The following is a 25,612-nucleotide window of genomic DNA, read 5'->3' as shown; positions in this document are numbered from 1 at the left end:
GCCACCGAGCAGCCGGCTCTGCCCAAAAGCAACGCCAAGGATGTTGCACGTTCACGCTACTCTGGACTGTTCCGCGGGGCCCGGTACTGCAGTTCACAAAACTAGTTACTGTTTGAAGATTAACTCCTGTATGGGAAGAACATGTTTACGCTGCAGTCAGCCGGAGTTGAAGTTTAACCACTAGCAAGTGAAAACCTGTTTTGCTCTACTACAGCAAACCAAACCACGGGAGCCATGCGAGGCAGGCCGGTGCATTTAGTGGTCTTCAGAGTACATCGTTCCAAAATCTTATAACCACTTGCAAAAAAGAGTCTAGAATGCTACAAAGTTGTCCAGAATTAAGTTTTAAAAAAATGTGTTTTTTGATTTCATAATATTTTTTCAAACCTTTTGAAATAGCACCTCAGATGCCAAGAAGAATAAGGCCAACCATAATGCCCTGCCAGTGTCCACAAGCACTACCACCAACAGATCAGAAAGGTCCTAACCTGCAGGACTGCTGCTAAATTAAACACACTCAACAAGCAGGAGGCAATAAAGACCTGCTTTAAAACTATTTTGTTTACTCCATTTCTTTTCAGTGTCTTAGTCGGCTTTTATGCTGCTGCTGTTTGTGTACATGTTTTGTGTTGGGATACAGCCAAAGGCAAATTTTCCAGAAATGGCCAATGAAGTCATCCATCTCATAATTCTCATAATTCCCCCAAAATTCCAAGCATCTGATTAAAGAAAGACTGAGCTCAGGCTTATGCTTGGCTGGACTGCACATTACACAGAGGAGGTCAACTTGCAGTCCAGTTTCCTGAAATGACTCTCACCTTTTCTTTCACATGCGGTCCTGGGAACGTCAGATCCTGAGAAACACGATGTCACGGTATCGGTGTGCGCACAGACTGGATAATATTAATGTGAATTAGTAACTGGAAGAGACAAGCACACAAATCACACCCTGAGAAAAGATGGCAGCCCAGCAACTCCCACTGGCTGTCACCGCAACGCGAGAGCACCAATTAGTGTTCCGCTGAACGATAATCATCCCAGACAAAGAGGCAGGCTTTAGCCTTCACGTGTTTCCTGGCAGCCAAGAATATGGGGGAATTTGGTCAGTCTCTCATCACCGTCTTGGGAGAGGATCACGTCCAAGGGTGATGCAATGCAAAAGCAACTGAGAAAACTCCTCCGTGGGCTTGGATCAAGTCTCCTCTCTCCCAGATATGAGGAATGGTTCGACTAAAAAAGACAAACAGCAAAAAGAAGAGAAGTAAAATGCCCTGCATCAAACTATTACCACAGCATCACACTGATGAGCCCTGGCCTTTTGGCAGGGATCGCTGTGGTTCATGAGTATCCAAGACACGACCTTGTGTTCGCACAGGTTTGTCATTAATCACACGCAGCGCTGAAGTGCAGCATGGGACTAAAGGAATGTGTTAGTCCCATCACTCACCCAACGAGTCAACAGATATCAGGTGCTCAGTAGTAAAGAAAGGGCAAAGAGGCAAGGATGTTCATCAGTGATCCATGTCTAGGAGTGACCGCTTTCTCAGCGGTGTCCTGCTGTGGCACTGTCCTGCCGTGGCCGACATTACGCAACTCGTCTGGGTTTTTCAGATGGCAGAGTGACCCGAGGATGAGGCCCAGGCAGATGTGGGTATGACCCGAGAGGGATCTTGAGCTCTGCACACCGCAGCACAGCAATGCAACACGGGCAACAGACAACTGTAGTCACTGTGAGAAAAGCCTGTCTCGACGCACCACGAAGTGATACTGAGCTAGTACAGATCCACTTCACAAGCAACACTATGTGCACATTTTAAGTAGTTCCCCAATGGTATAAATCAGTTTACAACCAGTTAAAATTTGCACAGATAAGTCGATGTTCCGGCCTATTACTTATCTGATTTCTAATCGCATTATCTAAAAGCAACTTGTCTGAGTGGCACAGATGTATTGTAATGTTAACTATGGCCAAAGTTAGCTATGCAGTAGGTCATGTCTCAACCTAGTGAACTCTACTTATCTACGACAGATTAGCATGACATCCGACACCTCTTTCAGAGTGCTTTGCTATCTCTTGCTATCAAGTCCAGAGACAGGCTGTGATGTACACAAACCAGACCTCTGGCAAGCCCAGAAGATTTTAAAAAATCCAGTAAACAAACAAACAAACAAACAAACAGATAGATAGATATAGATAGATAAATAAAGGCAGAAAGAATTTTGTGGCCCGACAGCATGTATGCTAATCAGATCTTTTGTTGCAAACTATTCAACATGGCATCACCAGGCCCAATGCAAACAGGCCTTTTGTTATAAATAAGTGCTGCTTTATGTCTAGGGACAGACGTGGATAACAACCATTTATGCCATACGCAGTTGGTGTGGCATGTGAATGGAAAACCAAAAGTGGTAGTTTTTGAAGACCCAACTGACGTAATCCAGCCATGCCACAAGATCCCACACAGCCTTTCTTAAGGAGAGAGCAACACTCCTTAACCTTTAACTTCTTGACGCATCAACCACATTTATGACCCATGTCTAAAAGGAGGGCAGTTAGTCCACTAGCACAGAGCTGGTTACCAAAAGCTTCACAAAGCAGCATTAGGTCACAGGAGCTTAGTTAAACAAAAACACCCTGTGATGGCTTTCAAAAAACATGAATTAATAGCTGTACTTGTCCACTGTGTCAAATGGTTTGGCAAAAAGTGTAAGAGCAACACGGGCCTTCCAGAAGGCTCATCTGGAGGGTAAGGCTGGAGCACAAATGCACCAGGAGCAGACCTCCATATAAAATATACACGTCTTATTCCAGACATGCACCTGCTGAAGATGCCAAAGGAGGTTTTGGGAGCATTGGATTTCAGTGGCACTACTACTGTGAAACAGCACAGATATTAAAGCAAGCATAAGTGTTCATGCCCTGCGCAACGTCATGAAGGAGGAGGAGAGTCTGCATGTTGAAAGTGTGGGTCATGATTCACAAAAGCACTTGAGTACTTTGATCTGCTTTGTGTAAGATTCTTAACGTCTTTTATACTTTTTAAAAAAAGCTTTACTCTATGGGCCTCCATTGACCATGCATGTGAAGGACGTGTGTGTTATGATGGTCAAACAATTTTAAAAGTGGTGGGTGGGTAACGCTTAACTGGGTAAACAGTGTATGCAGGAATTGTGTCACTCATTAGATTAGACAGCATGAAAACCACAAGTTCATTAGTTATAGCACTTGCAGTGTTTTTCTTCTTCTTTTGAAGGCTCTTTCTGGTTGATGACAGCTCATCTGATAAACTGGAATTTCACATCGAATTTAGCAATGGATTCCAGATGCATGTCATCATCTCCCATGAACCGGTGTCATTCATCTGCCCTACATTATCAAAGGCTTTTTAAGGCGGGACTGCACAGTGGGAGTAGCTCATGGAATGAAGAGGGTCTCCTTTCTGTGTAAATATTTTCAGAGGGTGATCTATGAGTGACTACACAGGCAAAGATGGGAAAATGATGTCAAAATACTTCCAGTCAGTGCAGCACTACAGAAACCACGACAACACCCAACTAACCTATAAATAAGGCATTCCTCACATGGCTGTAATGTTATAACAACAGTTTTAAAGTTATATATCTGTATTCCTGATGATGGTTTACACATATGCGGGAGACCTGCCGAGACCTGCCGACTGCCTTTGCCCAACAGCTGTTGTTTTGTTGGGCAGAGTAGAGCTGATGGAGGGAACAGCTTCTTCAACTCTAGGACAATGGTAGAATAAGCCAGCAAAAGCTGCATGTGAATTATTCTTCACCTCATGCTCACTAATGTCACAGATCAACCATGGCAAACACTTAACCATGGTGGCAGAGTTTGGAGGCAGGGGAGGTGGAGGACAGGTGATAAATAGGAGGACCAAGGTTAGGTGATGCTTTTATATTGGCAGCATTGTAACCAGGGGGAGTTGCCACTGGTGGTACATCATGTCCTTAAGAAGAGTAATTTAATCTGGTCCTGAAGTCTCTGCACAAGGCCAATGGATCTGATGAGTGTCCCTCTAGATCAGGACAGCAGTAAAACTACAAGAGCAGTCAGGCTCAGCAGGCTTAAGTGTGGATTGGTCGTTAAGGCCTGGGAGAGTTTCGGGTCTTCTCCACTAATAGACACAGACAATGTTTTCTGACTTGCTGCCTCTGATACGGTTCTACTGTTCTGCTCAACATAAGTGTGATACAGGCACATTATTGTTCAAATTAAATCAATTAGAGTAGGGGAAAAAAAGTCCCCTAGTCTGGATGGGTTCAACAGTAGAACTAAAAGTAGCTGTACTGAAAGTAAACGATAGTCCTTCAGAAACAAATTCTTGCTGTTAATATTTTGTCCTTCGATGCTGTGCAGCACAATTTCCATGGCATTAGATGCGACAGGGTGTTCAGGCAGGGGAAAAGGACACATTCCCCTTTAAAGACATAAGCATAGTGAAATTACAGGCCCCTCCGTCATCACGATGGAGGCCAGAGAGGGCTCAGGCTGCCTGGGTAGCAGGGCAAAAGGTCCCAGCGTACATTCGGCACGGCAACCAGCAGTGGTGGTACACTTACGTGGGCCACTACCAAAAGAAATGACCATCACAGGAAGTACAAGAGCGCGGGAGGTGACGGAAATCGCACACAGAAATCAGCCCACTCCTCCGCCGCCTAAATAACTACGCAAAAGTCAGCGCCAAGAAAAGTTGCAGTCTGCCTCAGTGGAGAGCAGCGAGAAATAGAAAACCTTACAACAGGTCCCTGATTGTTCTTCGTAGGACATCATTCAGCCTTCCCTAATAGATTGAGCGGTGACAGCCAGCTCAGACAAAAACGCTTTTGAGTGTGCTGTCCAGACCAGCCAGGCTGAGTACACAAAAGAAGCTTTCTAAAACAAGCCGGTGCACCTCAACTGCATTATACTGAAAAAAATGCACCTTTCCCGTAAAACTAGATTAGGTCACCAGCACCAGTCTGAAATGGGGGACCTCATCTTGGTTTCCCATTAGCAGCGCAACTGAAAGGCACTTTGCCTTTTGCCTTTATTGAAATCAGTTTAACCTAGCTTAACCTAGGCATACACTAGCATGAAGGTTTACATTGTCCTTTTCTTTTGGACTTTGACAGAGTGCTGCCAATAGTGAAATGCAGCAAGTACCCACATCCAATTTGCATGTCTGTAAAACCCTATTTGAGCAAATCTGTGCTTCAAGACGTGCCTTTGAACATTGTTGGCTAAAAGATCCTTTGAACATTGTTCACACACTCCCACCAAATCCCACCCCTGGCAGTTCTCCTCAGTCAGCCATTAACAACTTTGGTGTAGGGAGAGAAAGTACAGACAAAATCATCTAATTTTTAATGTCCATATCACAGCACTGAGACAGAGAGCACACCTAGAGCACACACCCACCCTCTATACCACAGTGGCCATGGTAACAGAGAAGACTAAACTGGGAAAGTGGCGTGGACCTCCATACTCACACCTCAGTATCATGGTATGAGAACATCATTGGGTGAAACATATGCAGCTGAAGTAAACATATTTTTCACGATTGCTGATCTATATGATTGGTACACTTACTGTTTATCCAAATCCTGCCAGCCCAAAGGAGTCAATTCTATTGAGAAATTCAAGCCTAAATATTATATTGAAAAATATATATATATTCCTGTCAATTAGTTAAATATATGACCATACCACACTACTGAGACATTTAGCCCTACTTCAGACTTAATGAACGGTGAGGTTTCTCAGTCACCAAACAAACACCTAAAGCATTTGCGAAATATGTAAAAAAGGCAAGCGGTGCAACACCTCGCCTGGGAGCCGGATGGCTCCTCACACATGGAAGCCTTTTTTTTTTTTGCATGGGTCAGTGTTTCACTCCTAGAGCCACACGGAGCTCCAAGTTGTCCGTCAGAGATGCACCACGGCTCCTGCTCCTCAGGGCAGGCCACAGCCTCCCGCCTACGATGCCCACCCACCCTGGATATTCTGCCCAGCACTGTCAGGCAGACCCAGCCTGGCCCTCGTCGCAACGGCTTTGCGGTGCCGTTGAGGTGGCCTCCCCGTCTTGCGCGAGCCAGCTGTGCTGAGAAACGCGGTGCGCCCCCATCCTGGCCAGAGCTGGTTTGATGAAAAGAAGCAAGAGGAGAGGAAGGGGAAAAAGCACAGGGAGGAGCAGGCTTTCGCGCTGGGGACATTCTCTGGGGGCGCGCAGTAGTCCAACACATCTGAGGGGCGGTGCTGTCCTTGGAAGCTCTCCCCCTGCAGAGGTCGGTGCTCGCACATGCACAAGTTCATACACCCCTTCTTACAATATCACTGCTCTCGGCCGGAGCTGTCCCCCGCTGGCGCCTCCGAGGGGTTGGGCCGGAGAACCCATGCCAAACTAAGCCCACAGCATCCGCAGGTCATGCCACTCTGTTTCACAAACGGCAGAGATAACCTGATGCGATAAAAACAGCTGATGAATCTATCGGCATCATACTTTCACGTAGAGGCGACTAAAACGGCATATCGGGGGACCCAATGCAAGAGCGGTTACAGGAAGAGAAAAGCAGCATGTGTGGCTCGAATGGCTGGAGAGTTTGAGCAAGGAAGGTGCATGAAAACAAGAAGCAGAAAAAGGGAGTGGCAGGGGAGTAAAACGAGAAACAGCACATGTTCTGAATTTGGTCGCTCAGGGTGAAGGCCCCTCCAGCACAGCTCTGCTCCAGGCACTGAATTCCAAGAAGGCAGGGAAGAACAGGACATTCCTACACTCGGCTGTTGGAGGACGTGATGGTCATTATTTCATGGAATGACCACAGTCTAACCCATCTTAGATTAGTTAAGCTACTTGACTTGTAATCAGAAGGTTGCTGGTTCAAGCCCCACCACTGCCAAGTTACCACTGTTGAGCCCCTGAGCAAGGACGTTAACCCTCAATTGCTCAAGCTGTACTCAGTCAGAATTGCTAGTCGCTTTGGATAAAAGCGTCAGCTAAATGTAAGCATAAAAAACCCCACCTCAACGCCCCCATAGCACAGGGGGCCTTTTTTTCCCGGTGGGGCCGGACTCTAATTTCACTGTTATCTTAAGGCCAGCTCTCTGTCTGTCCACCAGCCCTTCATCCTGCAGCCTCCTCCCACAACCCACACACACAATGCCTCAGCTTATCTCCCCTGTCCAACACAAACAGGGGGTTGCCGGTGGGGTCGTTCTGTTCCGCTCCCCAGAGGGGCGGAGCCTGCCCTTTCTCCCTCCACCAGTCCTCTCCAACACCACCACCACAGAATGGACATCCATTCTGAGCCATTGTCCAATATGCAAAGGACTGGCTATGCTGATCAGTAAAATATGCAAGTGTAGCCTTGGGGGTTGTGTGTGTGTGTGTGTGTGTGTGTGGGGGGGGGGGGGGGGGGATAAAGCACAACTCATTAAGAATTCCCTCAAGGGGCCCTTCAATGTGTGTGGAATGTGTACAACATGAAGACAATTAGAAAACACAGGCTGAATTTAAGCAAAGCAGCCAGTGTTGGGCAAAAAAAGGGACATCTTCAAGGGATCCTCTCCTGACTGAAGCATTTTACAACTCGAGTGACATTTCCAGCACCCACTGAAGCATGCAGAGTGGGGAGCTAGTGCACTAATTCCATGCCGTGCCATAAGCAGTCTCAGAGCGGTTGTGCAGTCTCTCTGCCCTGCCACTGAGCAGTGTCTGATGTCACAGTTTCACTCATGCAACATTCCTGAACTGAGGAAAACAAGTGGGGCATTCCTCAAATGCATCCTTGAACCCCACCGCCTTACATGCCAACAGGATTATGCACTTGCATAACTGACAGAGCCCCTGGACAAACAGCATTAAGAATACAATACTGAGGATTTGAAATGACACTAATGGCAAGGGTGTCTTCTCGTTAGAAAGGATGTATGTGCACGGAAAAACAGCCATAGTCTCTACAAGAAAGCTCTAGAAAATGTGCTGGAAACCCATTTGGGGACAGGAGACAAAGGCAGCAAACACTGTCGGATAAAGTCAGTGCTCATGGAGGCAAACACAAGCTGACAAAGCTGGTGAATGAACACTGCAGCATGCAGCGAATGAGAAGACCCGGATTTAAATGAGCTGGACCTGGACAAATACAAACGGCATGGAAGCTTAAGGATGAGCCAACAGTGAGGCGCATTCAACGGTGGTGAAGTGGGGCCAGGCATGGAGTCCCTGCCTCGAGTCCTTCCGCCCTGCTTCATCTAAACGTGAAGTAAAGGCTTCATTCCATTCCACCTACTTAGCTGCCTCATTTAGCAGTATCTCCTTCGAGACTGGAGTCGTGTGCATGCAGGGCTCAGCGCAGGGCTGGGCAGGGGCCCCGAGAGGAGCTGCTGCCTGGCCCACACTACAGGGTCAGACCAGGCAGAGATAAATAGCAGCCACCCCTGCTGCCGTACGGGGGTGGGGGGGGGTGTCTTCCCACACGCCGGAGTGGAAGAGTTCCCTGCCAACATGTCCAGTGCCCGGGTCAAATACAGAACACAAAGCTGCTTCTGAGGCTTTACGCTGCAATGCCTACTGGGTAATAAACAAAGCAGTAGCCAACAGAGTGCTCAGGAGCAGGAGCACTTCTTATGCTGAGGAGGCATTTCCACACCCAGCCTCTGAATGAAGAATGCAACGTGGAAAGAGGCTCAAAATATAAATAAATAAAAATAAAATCATTAAAAACAAAAAAGCATTCCAAAAATGGGAGTGACACCACAAATACTTGGCAGGCATCGGGGACATTTGTGCATAGAGAACAAGTCATCCATAGAAACTGAAACATAAGAGCTGGCTGAGAAGGGGTCATGTTTCTCTACAACAAGAATTACAAACAATATGATCAGTCCTCCCCGCCCCCAAGAAAGACTAAGATCTCAACTCTAAATACTAGTTACTTTAATACCCAGCAATGAAAGTGAATAAAAAGAATAATCGGTGTGGGACGGCAGACTATCAATTTAGTAAAAACAAACAAATAAGGGGTGCATGGAGGGGTAGGGGTGTCTGGCATGCTATAAGGCCCAGACTCATTAACCAGGTCTCTCACTGGAGACACCAGGTGCTATCGCTCCAATGCATGGAAACAGAGCACCTTGTCTACTGACATCCACAGATAGGTAGCCCTCTGCCTCTTGCCTTTAGGTGAACCTTCTATTGGCTAGTGTGTGTGTGATTCATTGAAGCTACATAACATCGAAAGGCACAGGTTCAAATAACTTCCAGCCATACAGGATTGGTCTTTCAAAACTCAGTGGCAAAGCAATGGGGCTGGTCTAGGCCAAAATGTTGTGCACCACAGTGAGATAACCTGACCTTTAAAGCCTAACCACCCTCTGAAGCAACAAATAGAGTCCCCTCAAAGAGTGAATACTAGCCAGACCGACACTAGGCTAGACCTCTATATGAAGTTGCACCTTGTTCTGTAAAGCAGGGACAGCTTTAGGCCAGAAACTTTGAGACAACACAGACACAGGAAACGAAAGAGCCAAGCAGAGGCGTGCACTAGAGAGCCGTCAGAATGCAGGTGCATGTGGAAAAGAAACAATCACAAGCAGTAAGGGATGAAGTGGACATTTTTTGGACTATGGCCCAAAACTCGGACTTCAGTGCTCAGCCAGCAGCTTTGGAAAAGGCCTGCAAAGGAAAGCAAAGGTGATGGATTTCTATGGTTCTGACACCATACAAAGTGCAAATTACAACCAGCAGAAATCTTTAAAGGGGTCAAAGGTTGTCAGCACTAATGCGGGGCAATAAACCTCCTTTATTATAGTGGGAAGTAAAGGATAGTATTAAAAGTGGTGTTACAACGAAGTGTAGTACTAAAAACCATACGACATCCAGAGAAAACTAATTTCTAGCTCCCTACAGATTAGAACACTGGATTACACCCTTACCCAAGGTTTGACGTTGAGGATGTAGCCTCAACTATTTTGTGTCCCATACAATTACAGTGCTGAGCGCCAGGCATGCTTCAGCACAGAGGAAGTGCGTTTGCACATGGAGCACATTTAGTAGCAGGAAAACCACTGCCATGGAGATGATTAGTATGGTGGTAACTGCGCACGGCTGTGGCTCAGAAAATCAGCCTCAGCCCTGGCGGAGAGCAGCACGTTACCTCCTCGGGCTGTGCTCCTTCACTCACAGTAGAGGCCACACAAACTAGCTAAGATGTGAGAAACTCCCAACGAGATTTTGGGAGGTCCTGGAACATGTAGTGGAAGTTAACTGTACGTTCCAGTGGTGCATTCTCAGACGAGCCACCAGCACTGTGTCTGCAGCGCGTTCCCTGCTGACATCTACAGAACATATGACATCCCCTGGCACTGGCAAAAGTGTGTTTTCACTAGCATCTAGTGTGAAGAGCTGAACAAGCTACAAGCATTATACGGTTGTAGTTTATTTGCAAATATTACATTTTATAACAGCAGAGGGGAGAGGAAAAAAAACAAAAAAAAAACAACTCGATCCATTAGCCCAGCATTAGCAAAGCCACTATAAAATCACAGCTTAATGACCAAGAAGCGCTGCATTAAAAAGGAATACCTAATTTAAGAAAGAAAGGAAGAAAAAAAGAGAGGAAGGAAGGAAGAAAAAGAGAGGGAGATTTGCAATAATTAATTACTAAAAACATTCAGTCATTCAAAATAGCTGATATAATATGTAATTATGCATTTTTGAGGTGAATTTTATACATGCTTACCATAACTGTTGTAATGTTAAATCGATGCACATAACTTTATAATGAAAAACAATATTTTGGTCCTTCAAAACCAGATGAAGTTGTGCCACTTGATCAAATTACATATCTCTGTGCACATGCTGCTCTGTATGTATCCAATGCTGAAAAACACCAAAATGCAGCAAGTGCTTTACATCTTTTACTTTCAGATGGGTTTTGATTAGGCTAACAATTCTCATATCAAAACTCAATATCTCAATTAAAATGCATCTGAAATAAGAACTAGAGTAAAGCAGTAAATCTAACAGCAGTTCTCATCAAATAATTATCACTCAAAAATATCCTTAATATTAACAAAATATTCTTCTTAGTCTTAAATCGTACAGTATGCACATCAGATCGGTCCTTTTCCGTTTGGCACAGAGGCTTATAGTACATAAATCTGTGGGGGGTTTTTGTTTTGTTATTTTATCACTCTGCTGCAATGGGCAGTCTCTCCCAAACACCACACATCCCAGTGTTTCCAGGGTGACCATTTCCACAATCTCATTTCCTTCAGCCGTAGAGTGGCCGCACAGCAGCAGCCAGAGCGGATGCAGCAAGGCCTACACCTCAGCAAGCAGAACAATCACTATGGTGGGGCTTCGAACAGGGTGGGGATTCAGCCGCTGTCGGTTTTCACTCAATACTTCTAACAATCATGATTTGGAGAAGGAACAAAATGTTGGTAAAATGTTTAAGTCTTGGCTCTTGAAAGCTCCCCCTCTTCTCTTTAGCCAGCTGTTGGGCTAATGGTGATCAATGAAGAAGTAGACAGCAAAGTGCCCGTCATGGATTTCTAATCACGTATGGCCGGGTCGTTTTACAAACTAAAACATTAAAATCAGCAGTTTTGACAAACTGGCACAACAAAACCTGATGGTTTTTGATAACAACAAGAAAGGCAAATGTATTAGCGTTGATCAAATTTACACAAACACCGCAGCTCAAATCAGAATAAAACAGATGTTAAAAAGGCCTGACAAACATTGGTAGTTAGTGTCTGAGAAAGGAAAGCAATGAGTGCTATTTGAATAGTGATTACATGTAAGGTATTTAGTGATGTAAAGGAGATTGGCTTTTATTTAGAAGAGCACTGCATAGAAATACCGCAGGACTTCTGCATCTTTGCACATGCTCATTTATTCAAATTGAGCCTTCAGAAGTTACATGAACATGAGACAGGATACTACAGCAATGTTGGCAAATTATGACAACTTTTACAAAATAAAAGTAATAGAAACTGTGCTGAATAATTCCAAAGATGCAACCCTCATTTTTTCTCAGACAGAGTTAATAAAAGTAGCTGGCAATAACTAAGTAGTTCTTTACAGATATGCCCTGGGAGAGCATGCAGTAGCCTACTCTCCTTATCCAAGAGCATTTTCCACAGTTATTTCCAAAGTCTGGCAGCGATTTCCTTGTTTCAAGCTTAAGACAGCATTTTGCTACCAAGCAGGAAAAAAAGGGCATGGTTTTGAAAATATATGGCGTTAAACGATGACCTGAAATACTTTGTTAAATAAAACACCCAGTCAAATATAAGGTGCAAAGAACCATGCCAGTACATCTTAGAGTGTTTATACACATTACCTGATAACACCAAGCCACAAATGTGTGCTAATCATGGCAGAGGTGATCGAAAGCTTGTAAATGAGCTGAAGAACGAGAAGCACAGAGGACAAAGTGTGTGTATTTAATGACAAATGCAAGCCCAGGTTTGTTGATGCAAACACTTGCTTTCAAGGTTTCCAAAGGGCAGTGACAGGTACGTGCACCATGACACTACTGGATTAAAAGTAATAATCCCACTCTAATACTTGTTTTAAAGAACAGTATCTAAATACATTTACTGCCTAAATCAGATTGGCTCATTTTCTTTAGGCTTTTAATGCCTTGCTATGTATCAAAATGTTTCTGGAACTCTATCTTGCACTAAAAGAGCTTCTCTACGTAAATGTCTTGTGACAAAGCACAGTCAGTGCTTCAACAGCAGATTGAATGATGTACGTTTATGTCAGGCGCAGCTGTGGAATGAGACATGGGTGACATCACACACTTGTGAAAAACACTTGCACTTTTGCTGACCTTTGGAATTTCTGGAATTTAAGAAAGAATTCAGACGGCATTAGGCACTTGTTACCATATTACTATGCAAGAGTTCAGGTCTAACCAAATCAGTGTTGATTATGGAAAAAAAAAAAATCTATGTTGACTATAGGCTTTCTAAGTACGCTGGAATTTTATACTAAACAGTGACCGTACGTCTTTCCTTTGCCAGAGGCTTACAATCGTCATGAGCTTCAAATCAAGCGACCAGATAATGAGACAATCCCCCCTCCCCACCCACAACGCGCGCCTAAAACAACTGGTCAGCTACATGCCAACATTGTACTTCTCGGCAACTGCAGGTGTCAGAGACACGCATTTACTAGCGAAACTGAAATGGTTGTACACGAGGCCTACATTAGAAGTTAGGCAAGGGCTGTGTGACTAATTTCGAAAGGTCAAATAAACAGTTATGACATTCCTTTGCGCTAGAGCAAAGAACGACATACACGTTCATGTCAAACAAAGTTTTTTTTAGCCAGCCAGCCTGCCAGTTAGCTACAACATTGGCAAGTTGTATTGACTGCATTATATAGCCACTAAGCAGTTTTCTTAGTAATGTCAGCTGTATGACATTACAAATAATTCATTTGCCAAAACCAAACATCAAGCCCAGCCAGAGAACAACCCCATTTAGCTAGCTAGCTAGCTAAGTATCTCGGTCAGTAACACGCACGCCTGGCCAAGTATCGATAAATGAATGATGGCTGACCACTGGTGCCTGGCTAGTGCGCTAGAAAGCTAGCTAATAGCAAGCTAGTTACCGCAAACACGGACGTCCTCCTGTAAGATAGATGTACACAAAATAATACCAAACGTGTACCAAATTACTCATACGTTCAAATAAGTAGTGAAGCAATATTCAGATAATTTTGTCAAAGCTGTGCACACTACGACTTTCTCTGACTGACACTACTGCACTGCACACTAAAATTAAACTGTCCTGTAGCCGCTTAGCAGTAGAAACTGTAAAGTGAATTTAGCTCGCAAATAAAGGCAGACACTTGCCAAAGACAGAATCAGACAGCTAGCTAGCTAACTAGATATCTAGGTGTCTTAAAACCATACAAGTTAGATAACTAGTTCGGCTAGTTCATTAAACGTGTTTGCAGCTGTTACGGGGGAAAGCATGGCTAACAATAGAATTAACCTTAGCCTGCTAAAATAGCTGGCTAACAATGTTAAGTTACCGGTGCACGATTTGAAAAGCTAACAGAGCCCATTTAATCGATTATCACATGTATACAGCAAGCTAACCTTATTATTAGCTGATTAAATCACCTGTCTCCACAAGTATGCTATATCTAAATATAACACATTAAATCGCTTTGTATGTCTCCATTTAATGCACACTTTTAATCTTAGGATGATATTTATAAGCAACACGGCTTTCTCCATCATTTCCTCGGGAATTCTTGTAACCCGGGTGCGGCCTGTGCCGAGTGAGGTCCGCGGACTCACCTCCGTGGGCTGACTGATCTCAAACAGGTCGAGCCGGTTGGCGTTCCAGTGGTTAATGATGTCGGCGAGTTTTCGCCGCTCCTCCTCTCTGTTCCCCGACATTCTCAATCCCGAATAATTATTCTTTCGACAGAAGCAAATCCTTTGCCTCGTCAAGACGCTTCCTATACCACAACTTTGAAAGAAAAAGTCGCACCGCGTCCGGGTTTTAAAAAGCGGTCTGAGCGATCGCTGGCTCTCGTAGTAGCCGGTTGACGCACCTCTCCTCCTCTGCCGCTTCTCCTGTTTCCGCGTCGCTCCGCTTTCTCCCCGGTAAGCGCCGACTGAAAGGGTGCGCGCGCCCGCACCACAATATGATACAATCTCGGCCGCGCGCACGATTATGTATTCCGTGTTCACGCCAAATGAAAACTCCCGTTTCAGGAACGATCACTTTTTGTGCTTTGGTGCGTTTTAAAAGTAATTCTGCTTGCCGATAAACTTGAGGACGTTTTTTTATCTTACGCATATTTTCATTTTAGCATCTAAGACCGTGATTGGATCGAAAATTCAGATTCATTAAAAGATTTAGAAATCTATAATGAAGAACAACAGATTCTTTTTTTTTTGCATTCTGATGGATTTAACTTCTACATTTAAACGAATAATAAAATACAGATTAGATTGTATTCCATTCATTCTTCCAGTATTATATTCAATATTATATTGTATACAGTTCACATCCAATATTACCCATATATATACAGTAAGTATGCACTTCCAACCAAGAAAAGCTTTTTTAAAAAGCTGTTGTTAGATGTATATTGTCATATTGCATGACTCAAAATAGGCATTCTGTCCACTTGGAGGACAAATTCAAGGTTAGAGATAAAGGATGATACATTAATCAACGCGGTGAAATGATATGTAGCTACTTGGTATCAGAATTCATCGAGGACACTCATTTATCCTGTTATGAGTCACACCAAGTGAAACGTTTGTGTTGACTCATCAGAACTAGTCAAAATCAGTAAATATCAAATGAAAATAGAGATCATCTTAGATCTGAATGGGAAAACTCTGAAAAGCGGTGCTAAATTTAGACACTTACTACAGATTAAAAGCATATGGAAACCTTTCTGGTAAATTGAAACATAAACTCTAAAATATATTCCCAGAGCCATTATTATGGTTTAAGAATAATTTCGATGCCAGTATACAATAGCCCTGAAAATTCGAAACATACAAAACAACTGAAATGCTGTCCAAATTAGAACATGCATGTCTGTTTTATTGCTATGGGAAAGGTTAATTAAAAAGGGGGCATGAAAAGTGTTACCATGGGATTTAAGACTTTGAAGGGCTAGCTGAACAGGACATTATTTGACAAGTTTTAAGAAGGGAAATGTGTGGGCAAGATTAAGAGAAAAAATATGAAGGTTGTATTCTTAAAAATCCAGATTCCTGAGTTCCTCTGCAACTGTGACTTTCAACTGTCTGATTCCAATAAATGAATGCTTAGTTTGCTTTTGAGACACTTCCTAGGTTTCTTTGTTTTGTTTTTAGCTCTGTGGTGAGTAATGTGAGGTGAGGTCAAGTGAAGCAATGAGTCATCAGAGCATCTTAGTCTGCAGTATCTGTCTCAGAAACAGGAAGTGGTTCAGTGTTGGGGTAATATGGCTTCCAGTTGTGGTTTAAGATTCTGCATATTAAAAGTTTCATGGTATCTCCCTCTTCCACACATACTCAATTTAAAGCTATGGTTTCACTGTGAATCTTGAACTGAAAGACAATTATATTTCTGGACATATAATAATAAACACATAAAATGTTTTTTGTGAAAAAATTTTTTTGTAAAAAGACAGTCTTTCCCAGAAGAAAACCCAGTTGTTGAAAAAAAAAAACCCAAACAAAAAAAAAACATGCCATTGTTGTCACACCAATCTTTCAGCCAATGGTTTAATGAAAAAAAAAGTTTTCTAAAAACTTAATTTCCTCTCTTGTATATTGGAAAAGAACATGATATGGTTATTCTGTCTGTTTTCCTTGAGTAATCTGCTCTGGTGTTTAGAATAAAGCGCATTAAAGGGCCATATCCTACATTTTTCTTTTCTTTTGCTTGGCTTTATGTTTCAAAACCAGTCAATGTTCAATTAATTATAACATAACCATTGTCTAACCTGTCTATATCCCTTAGAATTAAACAGGCTGTCTGTATTACAGACCCTATGAGACGTATATAAAATAAATAAGCTCTATTCTTATTGGCTTGTATTGTGGCTCATCAGAGCTGGCACCAGGACATAATCAGTGAGGTGGTGTCTGAAATGTTAAAGCAAGCAGTGATATATAACTTTTTATATTGCTGTACATTTAATACACTGTACACTATTTCTAGTCATTTTAATTTCTACTTTCACTTGTTAAATATTACGTCTTGTAGTCTGATTGGTGAGTTAAAATGCAGTCGATTATGCCAGCATTAAAGCATGTCCCAGTATTATGACATAGAAGCAGAATAAAAGCAAAAATCTAAGAGAAGTGTTTTCTTGCTGTGTAGAAAATATTAGTTTTCAAGTGGTTTCTTGCTATTTTCTTGCTGTGCTTTTGTTATGAAGCCATTTCAGATGCCCAAGGCTCTGTTCAATATAGCCTACTCCATTCTGAATACTGCATACTGCACTCAGTATATACTGTAAACGGGATAATGGTCCCCATGGTAGTATGCAGTATTGTATCCGGTATGCAATAAATGCAAATCATACTATAAGGTCATGTGAATGTATGAAGGTTCCGTCCACTTGGGAAAGATTTTCCACCACTGTTGCATGATGGGATGCAGTACACCATGAAGATAGCTCTGGAACATAGCTCTGGAATACTAGAATAGTTGGCGGAAGTAGTACGTCAGCCAGGTATCTTTTGCGTATAGGAAAAATTATTTTGGTCGCATGCTGCATACAACATATTGATTTGGGACCCAAACAGTACGCACGTAGTATGTAGTAGGCTATTTCGAACACAGCACATATCTTTTAGTTGTTGGATAGGTAGGTAGCTAAAGCCATCAGCAAATTGTTTGTATGCAATCAAATCAAGTGGTTCCGCCTACTCTCATCAGAAAGGTATGTTGACTAATAGCCTACTTTTAAAGTAAGAGTCCATTTGACTGACTAACCACAAATTGTTTTAGCAAGTAACCTATTAAACTGGCACTACAACCTACTTGCTACTCACTGATTAATGTTTAAAGGCAGGTTCATACAAGTTTAAATATTGCAATGGCATAAAAAAGTAAAACAAACAAACAACCCAAAATATTTCGGTTCAAAATCAAGGGGACGCAATCATAAAATTGATGAGCTGCTGCCCCTTTTGCTCCCTTGTGGTGCTGGGCATGTGCTGACACATGCATGAGCACTGCAATATAGGTAGCCGGGTCTAAACCGCAGTAAGAGATATGCAAATGCGTTTGCTCTTCTGACATCAGAGAAACAGTTAATTCAAACCAGGTTGCTTTTGCAGCTTAAATTACATATATGGACAGCATGGACAGAAGATGTGATTGGTGTATTTTGAAAGTTTAGCAATATTTACATATTACTTCAAAATTCTTTATTTCAGTAAAGTGAAAGAAATTCTGTTTTCCATGACAGGGGCCCTTTAAGTTCAGAAATACCAGTCATTGAGCAGTGGCTTTTAATTTAACTTGTTATATTGTTAGACAAAGGCCTATTTGAACCAGATAACAGGCCAGGTGACATAAGATCATGCTCAATAAATGCTGCAATCTGTTGATTTACACTTTCAGACACAGTGTTTACACTGACATGTAATGTACACTGTTTGTTTCCACTGGCATGTTGTTTATCTTTATGAACAAAGTTCTTGAGTCCTTTAAAAAAGTTTCTCCCAGTTATAGGAGATGTAGGGTGGAATTGTTGACTCTAGCAGCAAACCACAACATCACAACTGATTCTTAAGCACATTTTGTAAGTACACGCAGAGACATGTTAATCAGTAATACAGTGAGGTCATCCAGAATTTACACTGAAAAGAAGACAACTGCTAGTGTGGGGATTTCCTATAAAAATGTCTTGGGCATCGCAAATAACCTACCAACATCAGAGGCACTAAATGGAAAACAATATAAGCAAAGTGGACCATTTGTGTTTTGTCTTTAGAAAACCACATGCCCATCTGTATATTGTTGAACAAACATCTAGAGACAGTAATTAGCCATGAGGAAGGCTCATCTGATTCTTTCTACCCACTTTTAATCTTCTTTATGCAAAGTACTTTAAATTTGTTCTTTATATGAAATCTGCTATAAAAACACATTAATTTCCTTGTCTTGCCACTCATTGTACATTCTGTTTGATGGAAAAAGAGGCTGGACCTTCCAAATGGCACATTTGCACCACAGGGTATATAGGGATTAGGGAGGGAACTATCATCTGGAATAAAACTCACCACTGAGAGTAATTGGCAGTGAAGTAAAGACCCAGCTGGTACCGAGGGCATACTATAGTGCACTGCTGGTCCCTTGAACCACACTCAGCACTGGATTGTGTTGAAGACACTCCAAACATTCCACACATTCAGAATTGTCTGTGATTATTTGTAGAGTGAACAGATTCTAACATCCATGCCAATATATATGATATCAATACTGCAAGAACCTTTTTGGAGGAGGGAAGGGGAAATCTAACTGACCGGGGCTTAAATACATCAAGTCTGTATCTATCAAGTCTAGTCATTCACATCTCAAAAACTAATACAATCCTGCACCATTCTAGGTGTGGTCATATGGTCCCTCATAGTGTCTGCAGGGAAGCTGTATGATTTGTACAGCTGCTTTATGAAGTTTGGCAAAAACATAATTTAATGATGATGGGTCTTTCCAGTGTGGGACTTTTCCATAATCACAGCTTACATAGCAGAAAACAACAGTCACATTTTATCTTAGCAAAGCAAAAAGCTTTACTATTTTACCATCTAATTATTATTATTCCTGCAGAATAATACACTGATATACTGTTGTGACATGTGATTTAGTTTTGTCTTGTCCTTTCCCTTTTTCCAACATAAAATGAGGAGTAATAATTGACCATTTGCAGAAAGATGTGAAAAATATGGCCATATCAATACTACTTGGAAAATATGCTTATTTGAAGAACCCTAATGCAGTGAAAAAACAAATCATGAAATGCTAATATATATGTAATATATCCATAATTGGATTCACAACTGATCAAGTAGCAAGAGTTTTAGAATAGATATTTCAGAGATTACTGGAAGAAAAAAATAGCCCCAAACTTCATATTTCAGTTGTTGCAATCGCAAGTTATGTTAATTTAATTCATAGTCCTATGTTATCTTTGCACAAAGCAGTGCATCTTTGCACTTTTGAGTAATCTGTCAAAATAATTTCACTTACAACACTTCAACATGTCACATGCATTGCCTTCTGATTTCATGTTAACATTGCATAAAGAAGGCAGAGCAGAGTTTTCTTCTCTGTTGCTTACTGTGAAAAGTTTATTGGTCACATAAAAATGCTGTTTATTTTCCACTGCTTAACAGACTGATGAAGCTCACAATACTTTTTTCAAAACTGTGCATTTGTCATGAATGCAGTGTCATTACGTGATTAAATGCAAAGCCAGTCGTCAAATAGCCACCAAACTGGAAATGCCTTTTCCTTAAAGAATTGCCTGCTCTTGGCTGCAACCAAGTGCCAACACAGCTGTGTTTGATAGCAGTGTTTTTTCAAAGGGAGCCAGTGCATGCAGTCTTCACCGCTTGCCAAGGGAAGTCTTGAAGGGGAAGCGAGGTTAGTCTCCGCAACTCCTCTCCCACTGCACACAGAGCATCGCTGCATGGCAAGGCCATGACCTCCCCAGCTCACTGAAGATGTGCTTTGGCATGGAGTGCAGTTTCCTTGGCGATGGCTTTGGCACAAAGGGTGAGACTTGTCTCATTCCGTGTCTCGGAGCCTATCAAGTGCAGTCTCATCCGCATATCATTACCCATCTGCACAAACAGAAAAGAGTTCTTATATGCTTTTATGGGGAGCTGCTTCTCACTGATACAATTCAGGTTATATGGTGTGAATGATAACACTGTTCCTTGTATTCAGCTGGGAAGGGAGATGCCAATAGAATTAGTCTAAAAACAGACCAGTGAAGGGGAAAAGATGCACCATCCTAATACAAACACAGGAGCTTCAAGCACGCACCTGTTAATTGCATTTGCCATGACAACCATTTCTAGTTGGTGTAACTTCTGCATCAGTGACAGAAGGAGAGTTACCACCCACGCATAAGGCGCAGTGAGCGGACAGCAAATCAGTAGTTGAACTACTGTGATTTTCTCTGCATCCTCATTTCAAAGCAGCAGAATGTGGTTAATTGACTTGCCCAGCAACAAATGCTAAGACATCTCCAAGATTCTTCCCAAGTTTTTGTCATTTGAATTATTTTCCTCCCTTGCTAGAGATTTAATAGAGCTGAACTATGGCCATTTGGTTTATGCACAGGACAGAAGGCAATGTGAAAAGCTGCCTGCAGTGTTTGCATAGTGTTTGCATAGTCATGGTGGTGACAGCCAACAGGACTATATAGTAACATATTGCACTTTGCAAATAGAGCTGCTTGGCAGTAGTGACCTCTGTAGGGTTACTGCTGCTTCTTGGAAGGTGTTCCGAGACTTGTAGCCTCTTGGTCTAGATGTCCAAAAGTCTAAACTTAGGTTTTGTAGTTATTGTTCTCAAACCTCCAACAGCCATGGCTGAATTGGAGATGTGCTTGGGTCAGTACTGCTTTTTATGCTAATACATCAGTTACATTAGCCTAGTGATCACATCTCTCAGCCCAGACATACAATAACATTACAATGTCTGAAACACTCTGTTTCTCTGGAAACGCTGTGTACTTTACTATAATCTATCTATCTATCTATCTATCTATCTATCTATCTATCTATCTATCTATCTATCTATCTATCTATCTATCTATCTATCTATCTATCTATCTATCTATCTATCTATCTATCTCCCATATATATATATATATATATATATATATATATATATATATATATAGAGAGAGAGAGAGAGAGAGAGAGAGAGAGAGAGAGAGAGAGATTTGCTTAACCAGTTCTAGTACAAATAAAGAATATATAATATAAACCAAACTACCCCACCCTCCTCTAGTAGTACCACTTCCAGAAATAGCCTTGCAATTAACAGTATAGTTTCTAAGATCTGGGACTGTGTCCAGTGATCCCAGATCTCTCAAATAAAGGAAATTAAATTTCTTTAGCAATTTAGTCAGCAGAAATGCATAGACATCGTTACTCAAATGGTTCTTTTAAACTTTTTAACTCACATTTTAAAATTTTATGTGTGCTGTTTTTTCCAAGTAGTTAGTGCTCTTCTGACTAGTGATAAAGTGGGGAAAGCCTTACTTCTAGAAAGTTCAAGAGCTTCCAAAACATGTCAAGACATATTGTCTGGGATATAAAACCTGTATCTGGAGAAATATTCAGGATTACCGGGTTTACAAATGCTAATACTTTGTTCTAAACATTTTCCTGAATAATAGAGTTTCATCTCAGCATCTTCTCTTTAGAGTCACAAGACAAAATAATGCCCAGGGTGCACACATTTCCCACAGTTCCCTTCCTCAGACGTGGTGAACATGGCCTGCAATTTGCTAGGCTAATTAAAAGGCCGTTTCAGGGAGTGTGAAAAAGAGGAAAGTGATGCTCTCTCCGTCCCAGCCATGGCTGGAATAAACCTGTCCGAGGCCTGCCTGCACCGCCCACTGAAGAGGAGAGCGAGACAAAGGAGAAATTGAATAATTCATGCTAGTTTTTTCATAAGGAAACACTCTCCCTCTTCTTCTTGCTGACCTTGACATCTCTCATCCTGCCCTGTGCTAACTAGGCGATCCTGGCATTAATACGCTAGAGACAGTTGCCATTGCCTTGCCCAAACTCCCACAGTAAAGGTCTTCAATGTCTGCCCTGTAGCTACAGTATCTACTGTATCCCTAGCAAAGGCCATTACTGCAGCCTCACAGCTCAGTTAGAAAAGGCACATGTAAAGGCTTTGTGGGTCGTTTCACCAACCACCCCCCCCCCACCCCCCGAATATATTCTGAGAAAGTATAAGACTATGAACAGCACCAAGAAGAGGCTTGCCTCAATTTTATAGAACCAATCAGCGACCCACTACATTAATAAGCACGAATGGGCTGTGAGCACTAGTAGAGCACTATGGGCAGTGGTAGCTCAGTGGTTAAGGTACTTGACTTGTAATTGGAAGGTTGCTGGTTTAAGCCCCACCGTTGCCAAGTTGCCAGTGTTGGGGCCCCCTGAGCAAGGCCCTTAATGTTCAAGTTGTACTCAGTCATAATTGTAAGTGGCTTTGGATAAAAGTGTCAGGTAAATGTGGCTAACGTTCTGAGCCAACAGTGGAAATGTGGCTAAAATGGAAAGTATCTGTACTCAGAACTGTTCAGTGCTACAATAGAGGAAAGGCTCAATTGTGCTGACTGTACCTAAACACTATGTGTGCTACATAAGTAATGTGTCTACTTTTTATTCTACTCGACTTTACCAAAACTGGCTTTCCAGTAGCAGCGCCTCCTGGCCGCTGAGGAAACACGTTTTCATGGACTCCTTTTCCAATGGAAATGATAAAATGGCAAGTGTAAATAAACTAAAACAAAAAAAATGACAACAACCTTAAAACATGAATTCTACCTGTTCTGTTTCTGGAAGATGTTTGGAGGCTCCGTGGTTAACTGCATGCATCGCCAGAGTGAGCTGTGTGGAGTTTGCTAAATAAAGGCATTTTTGTTGGGTGTCAGCATCCCTGGTGCCACTGTGCCATGTGCTGGCAGCAGCTGTAGTAGGAAATGTCAAGTGGATCCCCCAGACACATCGGCAAACGGCTACCATTGGGCAGGCAAGCGAGTGACTAATGCCTGTCACCAGGAGCTTTCAGCTGGAAAAACCAGCCTCACCTGCTTCTCCACCACACAAACACATAGCACAGAACACCCACACACGTGCAGAAGCAAAACAGAAGAAAAGGTTAATTTTCCATTAAATCATGATTCTGCATTTAGAAGGGTTATTACATGTTACATAAGAAGAAAGGGTGACTCAGTAACCCTTGACTGAGTAATATGCAACAAGAAAACTGTCAAACCACTGATATTTATTACATTTTAGGACTAATGCAGAGTGTCTAAAAAGAAATAATTCACCTCTTTTTTCCATTTACCCAGGGCCAAATAATTATACTATATACAGCCTAATTCTTAAAAACAGAGGAAAGCACTCTGTGACAAAAGGATATTCTGTCATTTAACACAAGCCTTCAATGTCACAGTTACAACACATACAACTTTTTGTTTGAAATTTGTTATTTTGGTGCCTAACAGCAGCCAGTCTGGGACAGTAGCGGTTAGATGGCTTGCCCAAGAATACAGCAGCAGATTGGCCATAGCTAGGATCCATGTAACTCTCTGGTTCCCAGTCCAGTCACTGGGAAAGACTGGGACTCAAACTGCTGGCATGCTTCTCTTGCAGGCTAGGCTTTAAAAAGTTACTTATAAAAATGATCTGTACTAGTGTAAGTACAAAGAAGGCTTAATGGCTAGCTTCCAACATGCCATAATGACACTTAAATGTTTTTAATAGCATTTACTGTCATCTTAGACTGTGTGTCTTTAGCGTAAGCACAGAGAAACCTATACTGACACCACTTAAGTGAAGTAATGGGTGTTGTCATCTGCTGAGGGCTTGACTCACTTATATTAGCCTGGTTTTTGAAGTTTAACTCCTTTTTTTTCTGGAAGGTTTTCTGCATTATAGAGGATTAGACTGCTACTTTAGTACCATGGTGTCTGGCATTCCAAAGGGGATTTGGACAGAAGGAAGAGGTTTATAGAGGAGAGGGAACAGGTTTGTTCTTATGACAGCTTTATGAATTTAGTGAGTATACATAAGCTTCATCACAGTCTGACTGGACAGGCACCCATGACATGGCTTTGGCATCATGATTTAATGTATCATAGTATATACAGTGATAGCCACTTTATAAACGTAAGGAAACTATGCATAGATATCAAATGCAAATCAACAAACCCCTAAAAACATAAGTACCATAGTGTTGTAAATTTACAATAAAGGAGACCTAAACTTCTCATTAAGACGTGTGTTCAAAGTAAAGTCCAAAGTTCTCTTTATAGAAATAGGTTATCAGTGTTGCTTCCACTGCGCTGAACCATTTGAACATGCTGCAGTGTATCACACTCCTGGAGAGTTCCATGTTTGTCTTCTAAAGCCAAGTTTGTGCTCAGGTGAGTCTTCAAAGTTGCATTTTGCATGCAGTCTGGGAACTGATAGCATACTTTTTGCCAGTCAAAAGGTTGGATTATACAGATCTTTTCACTGTGGACAATTACGACAGGGCAAACAGCCCTGGCAAATGGACAAATGGTGGAGAAGAGAATGAAGATGACCAAAAAGTCCTGCATTTTCTTTTTTCTCTTAAATAAAAAAAAAGAGTAAGAGTTTGAAAAGTGGCGCTCAGCTTCAGATTTTATGCTGAAATGCACCAGTGCACTTTGGGAAATGGCCACATGTCTCTGGACTAAGGACTGCAGTTGTTGGTAAACAGGACTGAACGTTTGCTAGGACCTTTCTCGCCTTATCACAGATGATCCATTTGGTCTTTCTCTGTTCTTCTGTGTTGGCATTTTGCAGGCGTTGTTTACGGTAATTGGGCTGTGCAAAACCTCCCATCACATCTTTGGCGTCTTTGTTAAAGTCATAACAGCCTACACTTCTAAGCCTACTGGGATGGAAGCTCTTTGCATGCAGAAGATTTTTGCACTAACTGAGGTGTCTTTCTTGAAGAGGGTTGATATCAGTTTTCTTCCTTTTTTTTTCCAATGGTGATACTATATACAGGAAGTCAGTGTGGGACATGTGGCTTTCTTTACAGATAGAAAATAAGGATGGAACTCAGCTATTCATGAATTCCACAAAATCTATTAGTGTCTCCCTTGTGTTACAAAAAAAAAGAGAGAAAACATCATAAGCAAAAAAAAAGACATCGTCAAGGCAATGCTCTGCCTTCTATATTCAGTATTAACAGGAAATCAGAAGGCAATGCATTTGATATCTTGCTGAAGGTGAAAATGATATGTCATCAATATAATGAAGTAGGTTATAACTGACTAAAAATTATTATTAATAAAAATGTCTAATGTCCAAATAT

General features: G+C 42.0%; 1 protein-coding gene across 16 annotated transcripts in view; it reads right to left on the bottom strand.

Annotated features, from left to right (window-relative positions):
• The window catches only part of afdna (afadin, adherens junction formation factor a), a 73,852-nt gene extending 59,215 nt beyond the window's left edge, over positions 1-14,637 (bottom strand). For all 16 annotated transcript variants that reach the window (XM_035524266.1, XM_035524267.1, XM_035524270.1 and 13 more), the window contains exon 1: positions 14,332-14,637. In XM_035524266.1, coding sequence (XP_035380159.1) covers positions 14,332-14,433 — 102 coding nt within the window. In that variant the 5' untranslated portion in view covers positions 14,434-14,637. The remainder of the gene's footprint in view (positions 1-14,331) is intronic.
• Between the last annotated feature and the right edge of the window lie 10,975 nt (positions 14,638-25,612).

Source organism: Electrophorus electricus, chromosome 3 (assembly GCF_013358815.1).
Source record: "Electrophorus electricus isolate fEleEle1 chromosome 3, fEleEle1.pri, whole genome shotgun sequence".
Classification (NCBI taxonomy): domain Eukaryota; kingdom Metazoa; phylum Chordata; class Actinopteri; order Gymnotiformes; family Gymnotidae; genus Electrophorus; species Electrophorus electricus.
This window is presented reverse-complemented; position numbering and strand designations above follow the sequence as displayed.